This window comes from Plectropomus leopardus, chromosome 10 (genome assembly GCF_026936395.1).
Source record: "Plectropomus leopardus strain MGB_pleo_1.0 chromosome 10, ASM2693639v1, whole genome shotgun sequence".
Classification (NCBI taxonomy): Eukaryota; Metazoa; Chordata; class Actinopteri; order Perciformes; family Serranidae; genus Plectropomus; species Plectropomus leopardus.
In genome coordinates, this window is record NC_142185.1 from 13,918,692 (window position 1) to 13,931,809 (window position 13,118).

General features: G+C 39.8%; 1 protein-coding gene across 1 annotated transcript in view; it reads right to left on the minus strand.

Annotated features, from left to right (window-relative positions):
* LOC121948703 (ephrin type-A receptor 6-like) overlaps positions 1 to 11,610 on the minus strand; it is a 215,899-nt gene extending 204,289 nt beyond the window's left edge. Inside the window, exon 1 of the mRNA XM_042494107.2 lies at positions 10,971 to 11,610. Within this exon, the coding sequence (XP_042350041.1) occupies positions 10,971 to 11,049 (79 nt within the window). The 5' untranslated portion in view covers positions 11,050 to 11,610. The remainder of the gene's footprint in view (positions 1 to 10,970) is intronic.
* Positions 11,611 to 13,118: the final 1,508 nt, after the last annotated feature.

The following is a 13,118-nucleotide window of genomic DNA, read 5'->3' on the forward strand; positions in this document are numbered from 1 at the left end:
GAATTTCTATACTTAATCGCAATTACCTGCAATTTTTAATCGCATGTTTTCAATTCCATTATTTTGCTGTTCAAAACAGTTATGAAGTCCATAATTTGACAATGTAAAGCAATGCTTACCAGATTGTTTTGATTAGGAACTAAATGACAGCAAAAAATCTGCATGGCACCAGCCGAAAGTGGGCATGTCTGTAGAGGGAAGACTCATGGGTACACACAGAACCCATTTTCATTCAGATATCTTGAGGTCAGAGGTCAAGTGACTTATGAGTGCGACTCGCCCCCTTACTGAGAAGCTAGCATGACATGACTATGTGTCTCTGTTTATGTGAGGTGCTCTTTAGCAAATAAAGTGTCTTCAAATATAACGGTGTACAAAATGCTCTTTACAGGTTGTCAAAAATGTAATAACCTGTGCTGTTTATGTATAAACTGAGAGACAAAGAATCATTTTCAGACTGAATGCCAACTGCTACATATGTTCCATTACAAGAGCAATTGTAAAATATTACAATAGACTTAACATTTCGTATGCTTATATGAACCATGGAGACAGAGCACAAAGCACCAAACTCTGAAAACCACTCCCAGCTGAGGTGAAAACAAACTAAGACACAATTTGCAAGTTTACGCCATGCCGAGGGCTGGCTAAAAATATTAGACTTCGGCATTTCAAAGGATTTTTTAAGCAGCACATGTTTACAAGAAAGGAAAAGTCCTATTGACACATTCGCTCTTGTTTTGTGGTTTATGGACTTGCGTTTTGAAGCTTTGGATTTTGGGAGCTGGAGAACCATATTTGGATGGGAGGGTTGAGCTGAAAAGGAGCGATGGGTGAATCTGAATCACAGAATGTGGTGTCAACTCGCAGATAGCCTGTCATTGAAAGTCGTCTCATATTGCATTATGCCTAACTTTGAGCCTTAATATAAAAATTCACCCTGTCCAGTTGTCATGGATGTTGAAATTAGTTATAGAGACCAAAAAACAAGGCTGTAAACAAGTTTATTTCTGCTGTGAAGTCGGACATTTTAACAAAAACTATTCAAATCTATTGTGAAGAGCCTGTTGGCAAACAGCTGCCTACATATGAAGCATAATCAGCATTAAATTTGGAGTGTGAAGGACAGTCCAGAATTTGCTGTCCTCGTAGAGCTTTGTTTTTGGTCTCCACCGACCGGGAAATTTCTCTCTCTCTTTAGCTGGTAAATGTTGTACTGTGTTTACCAGCTAGTCGCTAATTGTTTCTGTCTGCCATGCTGAGCAGGTAATCTAAAAGGAGTTTATTCAAGCCATTTTTGCTGAAAACAGTTGTCTGCTGGAGATGGGTTGATGAGATTAGTGAAAGTGACCTGCAGAGTTGGGTGATAATTATCTGTATGATCATCACAAGAGGCCTTTTTCACATAACAGGTAGTAATTTGATCCATTTTTTACTGTAGAATTGTTACCTTATAGTTTAAATGAGCACCAAATTACAGAACAGCAGGCAAAAAAAGCGAGCTGTAGTGCTAATAAAACGGACAGGTAACTAAAAGTCCAACAGTGAGAAAAACCAAACTAAACTGAAAACCAACCAGAATGACAGGGTGAACACTGGACAAACTCAGGGAAGAAATCCAAAAGGCACCATGAGACCAGGCAGGAAATGGAGCAGGGAACAGCACCATGACCACGTGGATAAATACAGACAAACTGACCAAGAGGAAAGAAAGGTATATATACAAGGTAACCTAATCACAAGACACAGGTGGGGAAGGCAGGCACAGGCAAATGGAGGGAAGCACAGGGATTGGCCAACAACAAGGGTGTGGTAGGGAATACAAGGGTAGAGCAAACCAGACTAATACTAAGCAGGTGTGCAGCAAAGACTCAGGGAACAAGGAAAGACTAACAAGACTGATAGAAGGCAGGTGTGACAGAAAACATGTGGGGAGGAAGTAAAACAAGACATGACACAAGAGGAGCTGGGATTTCAGATTAAGCAGGATATAGACTACAACACACACACTAACACACACACACACACCTATATAAATATATATATATCTGTGTTACATTCTTATTTTACTACTTAAGCAGACATTTTTACGCACTCTGGTCTCATTGCCTCGCCAACTAAAAACCCATTGACATATGCAAGGAGAGGTAGAAGCAATGAGCTGCTGAGGTCATGTTAATGGAGTGGGGACTCCTAGTGTGCCAGAGAATGCATTCTACAACATAATGGCTATGTGTGCCTCCTGAAACCATATGAGTGAGGTTCTGAAAGAGAGAGAAATATATTTTCCCTAAGATTTCAAGGCAGCATTATAAAAATGTCAAATGTGTAAAAATCCATATACTGTGTCTGACTGACAGATAGAGATTGGTAAAATCAGATTCCCAGAGCAAAATGGAGGAAACAGGGTAGAAGATAGACATACTGTGCAGCAAGAGTAGAAGAGAAAGTGAGACAGTATTTGACAGTTTACTCGTCATATCCAAGGCTTGACCACTATGTATTTTGAGAAATACAGATAATTTTTGATAAAGGATAATGTTTTTATTATATTAGGACATTCAAATAATATTTCAGTAATTATGAAGGGACACAAAAATGCCACTGAGGGGACCCTGAATGGCTCAGTTATCTGTAAACCCCACAGTTGCTGGGAACTTTTTTATGCCTCACAAACCCCATCAGTAGGACCAATATGAAACATTTTGCATTTTGTATTCAGAAAGTTTGAGTTTTAGTCAGTGCTGCTCTTCTCTTTGTCTGACTATAGTGACAACATACAACCCAGTTCTTCTGTTTATTCCAGAAAAATTGAAAACATTAAGTGAATAATGTACACCATGTTTAATACTAAAGATGTTAAAAAATCAAATGCAAAGCATGTAATGAATCTTGCATAATATTAATCTGAGCAAAACTGGAGAAAATGAAAATGTAGAAATGATTCTATTGATTGACCATCCTGTCCAACACAGCCATGAAAGGCCTCATGCTGATCCCTCCAATGTCTCCCATCTCGCCCTCTCTGCTCTGCTGGCTTAGTTTAATATTTCCTCTGTGTTGGCTGATTTTGGATCAGTTCCAGTGTCTTTTTCTGCCCACCAATGCCAGATCTGTGCCATGTCAGTGCCAGTGCCAGGCTGGAGGACTAGCTGGCAATGCCAATGGTGTTAATGGACACCATTAGACTACTGTGGGCAGGTAAGCAACACAGTCCCTGGAGGACGGCCTAATTACTGAGAATTGGCTGTGTCACTCACTGCAGTGAGCATTTTCACACTTCACTTTGCCATAAATAAAGAACAACTGATGTACATTAAGAGGCAGTGTGGAAACATATCCAGCAGAGAACATTGCACCATTGTGTCAAAACCATGTGTTTCAAACTTTGAAAGGGCTAAGAAAAATTGCCTTAATGGAGAAACTTTTGAGGCTTAAAACAACCATTGCAAAACTTGTACAATGCACCATACTGTATATCATAGTGTGACAAAACAGAGGTGCTTGATTTGTCACCCTTGTCTCCTAAAAAAGTACATTGCTGCCAATTTGAAAAAAAGCACATGTTTCAGGGAAATATGCAAAGCAAATTACTTTTTTTTAAACTAACATCACAAAGAAATGTTACTAATTGCATACCTGGCAAAAATTTTGATACTGAACATTTTAGCAAAACCTTAAATGACACTGCAAACGGTTCTGTCCAGCCACGTTCTCAGCTCACGCCCTCCAGTGGCGTATCATGTGGATGCAATATATATATATTGTGTAACATCACGTTTCAACAACACTGACATTCCGTTTACACGACCTGAGGTCTCCTGGGGGCAACGTTTGGTTTGATTTAACCATTCCACCACACTATTTTGAACTGACCATACAGGAGTTACAGGTTTGACCTGATAACAGCAATGACAACTATTCATTTAAAAACATCACAAGCTTTTCATAATCCAACATGTAGTTACAGCAGTGTGTGTGTTAGTTGTGTGCATGTCAGTACATTTGCATGTGTGTGCACTTTACCAAGTGTACACTACAACTGCCTGCGTGCACATAACCATCCATCCTCTCTCCCTCGCTCTCTTTTACTCTCTATCCCTCCATAGAGTTATCTTTCAGCGAGGCACCCACGGACCCTGCCTGGAGCTGAGGGTCCTTTGGGACTTCCACTGGTTAGATATAAATAGAACATGAGCTGGCCAACTCATAAATATATGGAGCTCCAGTAGAATGATGACATCTCCTGTCTGGCCTACAGCACTCGCAGGCCACACAAACACCTCAAAATAACTACAGCCTTAACAAAAGACCCAAAGGCAGCCTCATCCAGTATTACCTCATGTAAATTAGAGATGGGAGCACTTCGAGTATTCAGACAACAGTGAAACTGGCTGTCTACAGGTGTGCACATCTTTAACTTGTTCAAGTAAGAGGGAGTAGCCAAGAAGTCCTTTTTTGGTGGGAGTTAGGGTAATGGGTTAAAACAGGACTTTCCTGAGTCAAATATGTTGAAATATAAAAAGTGGCGTGAATTAAGGACCAAGTGCGGATCTTTAAACATTCATCATTGTGTCTTAGGTACATTATATAAATCTGCTTATAGAAAAACACTGCGTGTGTGTTGTGGTGAAAGATTAATGAATCATTTTTTGCAATTGCATTTTTTTGGTGGGGCTGTTGTGGTTCAAATGCAAAGCAGGCCTTCCCTCTAAACAAAAACAAAACCTTTTAATTTGCAAGTTCCCTACACCCCATTCTGGTAAACAGCGAGTCTTGTTAAAAGACAAACAATGGCATTTGATGAACAGACTTGTGAAAATTGATTTTGCTTAGTATTTCAGTGCGGATTGCACACTGTCATTTAGTGGTGTAAACAAAGTGCTAGGCTCTCAACAGTGGAGATGATATGCTGTGAAATGGAAAACTATCCATAGCAGAGGCAACCTGACAGGCATGACAAGATTTTCAACACACTCTTTCCACACTCTACCAAGATCAAACAATCAAGAACATAATAAATGGCAGCAAAGCAAATCTTCGATTGTGGTTGATTAGATCTGATATAAACTGTAAGTGTTTTTAAATGAGAGATTAGTGAAGGGAATTCATGCCGATAACATGTCAATCAGACGTTGAACACTGGGTCAAATACAGCTGCTACGATGTGGAGACATGCTGTGGCTCTGGACACACCTCAATCAGTAAAAGGTTTATAAAATCAGCTTTCAAAGGCAAAACACCGGCAGTGTTATCGCTAATTACAGTGTAGCTTGAAGTGTCCACAGGGTGAAAAAAGCATTGTTCTGTGAGATAAGATTTAAATCACCAGCAAGCTACATACACTTTGCAGTATAACTCACAAGTAAGAGGCAAATTTGAATTTATTTTTGCCTACAACAAATCCGAAGAAATATTTTCAAAGCATGCCATGAGTTTGTACAGTGATTTTCTATGCAAGATGCCATTTCTTCCACAAGTACAGTAAATACACAACAGTGAGCAACTCCCTGCCTTCACCACATAATATCAAATGAAGTTACATTTATATTGCAGTATTTTCCCAAGCTGCATGTTGCATTCAGTTACTTAAAGCAATGTATCCCCAAAAAACAGTTCATATGATATCATACCAAAATGCAAACAGTTAGTAAAATATCCTACTGATTAGTGCCCCCATTAATGACTGGGGTGTAAATCACCACATTTATCACGACAGATTTTAAATCAATTCTTTGGACAACGATAAGATATTTGCCGATATTACAAGGTCTGCCACAATACGATTTTGATACGGTTCAATTCAGAGGCCTGCGATTGATATGAAATGTTATACAATGCCCATTTAACACAATCTGTTACAGAGGAAGCTGCCATTCCTTTCTTTTTTGCTTCTGCCATACAAGATAAAAACAACACATAAATTATAGATATTTGTAGGCGGTTAAGAGCAGCAAAGTTTACTTTAAATTGACTCCACTAACACATCAAAGAGCTTATGGGATAGGTTAATGTGTAAGGCTGTCTGTCAAAAAATCCTTTCTGCCAGAAATGTTTTTTCGAATGAACCCCAACCATGATCTTTTCCCTAAAACTTCAGGGCAACCACAAATTGACGACATGATCAACGTTTTTTCTTTGCATCAATCAAATCGTATCATTGATCACTGAATTCAGGATTGCTAGCTACTGAGAGTACACTGAACACACACTGTACACACATACTACTTTTGCTGTGTCAATAAAAACCTACCCTGTTTTACGGAAACAGTGTAGCTCTGAGTCACTGGTTGCTCCTTAATTTCACTGTCTTCTGTCAGTCACCATGTGATGCAATGGTTCACACTGTGATCTGTAGGCTTTAGCTTCCATCTTTATCTTTTTAACCCATTTTCACTGCTGATCTAGTTTGACATATCCTTCAAACCCATATTGTAGATCCCTCTGTCTGCTTCTCTCAAAAAATCACTTTATCATAGGCTTTCAAAAAATTATATATTATTTCTTTAGGGAATGCAGTTAGAGACAGCGGGCTCCATGCTAACTCTGACAGCTTGGAGGACCATCACAAAGAGCTGGAGCTTAGCAAAGGGTCAGTTAGACCGCTGCTCAGGTTGAAGTTGATTAAAGTTATACTAAGAATTAAGTGAGATCCCCAAACTCCACAAACCAATAAGAATGATAGTACAAAAAAGTCTTCACCCTCACAGGTGAAACAAAGCTAAAAAAAAAAAAATCTTGACATGTCAATCACCTCGGTCAATATGCACAGTCCTCCGCGGAGTTCTTAATTAGGTAAAACAAGTGAAAACACTCATGTGCGTACACGCCTTGACAGTAAAGTATCAGCCTGAAACCTATGTTGTGATAATGTTAATTGGCTAATTTATTCACCACTACCAGCATAGTCTATTTAATAGCAAAGCTTATTCATAGAAATGACATTTCAAAATTAAACCGCACTCGCTGAGGCACATTTGCTTGACCATTCATGACTTTGATTGGAGTTATTTTCCTCAAGTGTAAAGTATGAGTGGATCCTGCTCACTAGGTGGCCATAAAGCTCACATACAGTACAACTCAACGATTATTATCTTAATAGAGGAATGCCTCTGAGGAAGCCGAGCCCTGACAAAATTAACTATCTCCAGCTTGGAGTCATTTCAAGCTCTCTAGGTAGGGGACCTGCGTGTACAGGCCTTTTATTACATGCAGCAGCATGTGCTCCACTCAACATAAAGTAGAAACTGGGGTATCTCTGTCATGGATAAAACTAAATTTTACAGCCTTAACAGTACATGAACAACTGTGGATATATACAAAAACATTTTGACGAATCTCTCAGTGTAAAATAAAATACTGAAATGTATGTTTTTGAAACAATATTTTCAGGATAACCCACCTACGCACGCAAACTGAAACTGATTGTAAATATTCAGCTTGGTCTCACTACCAGGGTGTCAAAATATGCCATTTGGGCAGTCTCCACTTGAGGCACCCTTTAGCACCTGTTTGACAAACATGTGGCACTCTGCCAACCTCAGTTTAAATCTGGTCTCGTCATTATTAGACGTTAAGATCAACTGACATACATACAAAAGGTCAAGTGTGAAATTTAGGGAGATTGGTGGCATCTAGCAGTTAATTGTAGATTTCTACCAGCCAAACCATCTCACTGCCAGAATTCCTTCAGTGTTCATTGTTCATGAGGTTTTTATCAAGAGCTCAATGATCCAAAAAAGTATCTTCCTCTACAAAACAAACAGACCAGGTGATCAAAACCACTAAAACACTGATATAAAGCAGTTTCATGTTACAAATTAGTGCATCTCTGATCCTGCTTGACATTTCTGAAACAGCCGTTCACCCATCTCATACTGTTGTGTGCTCTTTTCTCTGTGTGAATTCTGAGCTAATATAAAAACATGACGGTGCAACAAGGTGATCTCCACAAATGTGGACCTGCTCATAAAATAGATATAGATGGCTCATTCTAAGGTAAAGAAAACACAACAATTTTTTATCAGCAGGTGATTGCACAGTAAAGGAAATATATTCATTTTATTTTTCTGCCAATAACTCCCCCACAGGACTTGAATCCACAAGAATGGTGTATGTGTCCTGTACGAAACTAAAAGCCAGCGTTATATTAGTTAGTAAATGATCTTTTCTAACAAATAAATATGTTACATTAAGCCTAACCACCCATCCCTTAGTCACATGATTCCACTCATGTGATTTACCGCTGAGCTCTCATGTCAAGATATGCCGACCACTTGTGTTAAGATACAATGCACAAGGCTGCCCAAGCGTTTAAATACGAACAAAGTAGGGACAAAATTATATGTGAATTTATGTTCTTGCTGCTGTGTAATAAGAATCCACATCCACACATGATCATGACACACAAACACATATTGTGGCTTGTGAGTCAAAGGTGCAGAGTTAACATGTTTGCGGCTACTCTGGATTGATTGATTTTCTTTGACAGCACACTGCTGGTGAATATCTCCTTCATCTACAGCAGAGATGGTGATCTCTGCACTCTGCTTGTGGTGCCAGCGAGAGCAAAAGCTTTAATCGGCCATCCGCATAAATCGATGCAAAAAGCTGCATTATTTTGATGATGAGTTCATGCCCAGATCCTTTTGAGCCTTGCGGGCTGTAACTGTAAGCATCCAGACCGACAGTTTTTCTTCAGTGTGTTGCTGACTGGCTTCAAACTTTCAAAGATACAGCAGTGTCTCAGTGAGATGCATTTGACCAACAAAAATAACATTCACATTGGGTGCTTTGATCTGACTCATCCATTTTTCCCAAGGACGGATTGCTTTCTTGATTTTTCATGCCTAAATCTCTCAGTCAGGGAAAAAAAAAAACAATCTGAACAATGTCAGAAGTGTGGAACAAAGACATCATCTCCCGATTTACTGGGTATGAGCAATCTTCTGCTCGGGAAAATTCTACAAGGGCTCAAAAATCAGGTTAGTAAATGAGACTTGTGAATGTTCATTATAATAAATATGGCCGCTGCCGACTTCACAAGGGAGGAAAATGTGGAAAAAAAATTAATAAAAGTAAAAATGATGTGAAGAGATCTATTGATGGGGAAAAGGCTTGTACAAACTTGGCAGTGAGTGAGGAGAGCTTTGTTAATAACTGTTTGCAATCCCAGTTGGCTTGATGTGAGGGATTATCTGATGTGTTGCTGTGAGAGAAGGCACACAGGCGAAAAGAAAAAGGTGATTGGGTTTTATTGTTCTCCTAACAGCTGACATCTCGCCCAATTTTGTCTGTGAAATCCCCAATCATCTGAGTTCTGTTTGTCTGTGTTCAGACGCATCAAACTACATGAAAACGCTTCTGTGTAATGGTGTTGGGTTTTGTCCCCAGCCTACCTACACAGCACAGTCTATACTGTGGCTGAGCAGAAAAAAAAGTGTTTCCTTTTCACGGTCATGAGGTGGCTGGATCTCAGCATGAATCTGGGCGTAAAGGTTGGAACAGACACTGGCATTCATGCACCTGTGCAATTTAGTTTGCCCAATACCCAAGCAAACCCAACACTGAATCGTCCGCAGCAAGCCACCTTATGCAACAGGAAATTATTTCAGAACCATTGAGAAACAAGCGTCATTTGGCAAGGCGAGAAACATTTATGCCTCTAACAAGACACTTTCCTTTATCATCTGAGTTATTATCAGTTTTTCCATTCAGAGCTGCACCCCTCTGTGGAGGACAACAACTTGCAATTGTGCCTCTGAGGTCCCAGACCAGTCAATATGAGAGACTGAAGTACAATAGAAAGCAGACATCAGTTCAATCATTCAATCTGTGGCAGAGAAAAACACAGTGAGGCTGTTATGTAGCAGCTGTCTAGGAGAACAGGGGATAGCATCGCTCTTATTGAACTGAGAGAACAATAAAATATAACCTGGGGGGCAGATCCTGCTGTGTCCCGCACAATCAATAAGACTATTTTAAACCTCACTGATGCTGAAGATACGTGTGTGTGTGTGTGTGTGTGTGCACGTGGAGCCACGGAAGAACACACAAAAGCAAGTGACCACATACACTCAAGCATCATTTACAAAGACAGGTGGACCCCAAGCTTGTGCAAAATACGCAGGAGCAATGCCCTGTGTATACGACACACACACTTTTACTGTGCCATACAGATATGTGTGGTCATTTAGTAGCAACATAAAGTGCACGCACATTTAAGCACAAGCTCTCACCAAGTAAAAGCGTCTTTAGAAGCTCAGAAGCTTTTATTGTATGCGTCTAAAATGCCCTGCAACACCCATGGCACAAAACATGCACTTACATTCTCACACTGTCACCCACTTAATGATTCAATCTGTAACTTCTCTGCCTACTGTCTGTGTGTGTGTGTGTGTGTGTGTGTGAGTGTGTAAGGCAGAATGTGTAATTAAAGCAGCCTCAGGGTTGTCACTTCAGCAGCTGATTTCCATAAAAACTGGATTTCATTTTCTTATCTGATTCAGTGTTTGGATAAAAAGTGAGCTGAGGCAATTCGTTGAAGTCTACTGAGAAATAAAGTTCAAAAGTGAATCTGGATTCTGTCATGCATTTATTTGCAAAACAGAAAGCTTAATTCGAGACTATTAAGAAAAAAAACATTTTTATTCAACAAATAAAACAAAAAAGATTGGTATAGACTGTGGGAAAAACTGATATTAAACATGGGAAACTTAACAGTTTCTGCGCACTACATGAATGTCAGTACTGCAGAACTATCTACCAGGTGTCATCAGTTTTTTTGGTTTAGATAATTACTTTCATGAATACTGTTACTTTTCTAGCTCTTGCAGTGACATGAGTGCAGCAAGTATCCCAAAAGGTGTCCACAGTGAGATTTTTTTAAATTCAAAAACAGCGCAAGAGGGAATAAATCGGCAGTCAGCTAAACAAGTTGAGGTATTTTAGGAGTGGATCCTTAAACTCACCTTGGTTGCAGTGGCTGAACCGAGTGAGGAGCATTCCAAGAAAGAGTGAAACGAGGAAAATTCTTTTTCCAAAACTCATGTCTGCTGCAACATTTATCACCGGCTAAATATGGGGTACTTATAGCCGAGAGGTAACGTGGTCAGAGGAGGTAAAAGCGCAGCTGGGTCCTCTTCAAGCATGCAACGATCCACTGGTCCTTACATTCGGTCCCCGTTGAAGAGAACTGCCGGCTGACGGAACAAAAGGAAATCCATTGCCTTACCTGGAGGCAGAGACGACGATGGCGCGGAACGGACAGATTTTGGACAAAGTGGCGAAAATATTTAAAGTGAAATAAAAAATGTTCAGACAGGTAAGAAACACCTAACAACTTTGATTTCCCACGGACTTCGGTCGCCGGATTTGCATTGTTTCAAAGACAGACTAAAATGTCCTTATTAATCTAGTGCATCTCCGGGGCGCACAGATTCGTGACAGACTTTAGAAATCCTGTTGTTGGCACGGCCACGGACTGGCAGCTTCGTGTCTCCAGCCCGGTCCGCTGCAGCAGGAGATGGGGACGGTGAGCAGAGAAGTGATTGGGATGCAGCGGAGGAGCAACTGAAGCGGCGGCTACAGTGGGAGACTGTGCGCATCTGTGCAGGATGCTCGGCACTAGAGGGGGTTAGCTGACAAGGCAGTGGCGGGCGTGTGTGTGTGCGTGTGTGTATGTGTGTGTGTGTTATCTCATTGGTTCAAGTGCAGGGCTTCCCAATTTGGTAAAATAGACCTATGATATGATTTTGACCACATGATCTGAGAGAATGATTTAATCTCTTACTACCTGTCATCCTGTAAAGTAAGATGTTTGGGTGGTAAAAGACATTGTTATGGTTATGGTACGTTTTTTGTACATGGTTTGGTGGATTAAGTAACAGTAAATTTCAACTGTACTTGCTGGGGATACCCTTAAAATCAATGAGAGATAAAACTTTAAAAGAAAGGAAGACAGAAAAAAAATACTTTACCCAAAAGTTTACCTTGTGAAAATGTCTTTTAATGCCGAAACTAGTATTTGAATAGATTAATTTAAGATTATGCTATAAAGGGGTCAAAATTAAAGGGACAATTCACCCCTATATCCAAAAATCCCTGTTTTTCCTCTTACCTGTAGTGCTATTTATCAGTCTGGTTGCTTTGGTGTGAGCTACCAAGTGTTGGAGATATCAGCTGTGGAGATGTCTATGAAACTAGATGGCACTTGACTTGTGATGCTCAGAGTGCCAAAAAAAAAACTCAGCAGCAATGTTTCTTGACAAAGACCCAGTTACGTAAGATGATCCACAGACCTAATTGCAAGGGGGGGCTGGGACTGAAATTCAACCCGGAATAGTGATATGGAGAGGCCATCTGAGAGAGAAAAAATCAAAATAACATTTTTAAGAAAAAGAATTAATTATAAATTATAAAAAAGATTTTTTTTATCGCTGGGCTGGCTATTAAAGGCCTATGCCATATAGGCTGCATAAAAGAATTAATAAGTAAGTAAAATGGATTTGTTATTTTACAGTAGAAGTGATTACCATTTTTAAACATTTTTTGAACACCTGAAATTTAGAGGAAACATCCCTTAGTGTCTATGCACAAAGTCTGACTACCAAACCTTGAAAAGGTCAAACCTGCAGCAGGACTCACGTCAAACCCTAAGTGAAGCAAAAATGTTTGCTTCTTTATTTCATTTATTGACTCATTGCAATAGTTCACAGCATGTAAGCATGGTACAGCACTGAACTTGCTGGGGAAACCACTATTCATGTTTACATCTTGCACGGTCAGGAGCATAAGTCTCTCATCGATGATTAAATGCATGCTTCCTTTTGCATGGTGATACAGCTGGCAGGTGTAGTTCCAAGGAAAGAAAACTGTTCTTATAGAACTGCTCACAAAAAAGGTCTGTGGATTATCTTGAATAAAAAGAGTCATGATTCCTGGAAAGAGACATTGCTGTTGAGTTTTTCAAATGAATGACTGAAGCTGAGTGCCATCTAGTTCTATTATATTGGAGAGATGACAGACATCTCTATGGTCGATATCTCCAACACTCAGTACCTCACACCAACCAATGTAGACTGATAAATAGCACTTCAGATGAGAGGAAAAATATATAT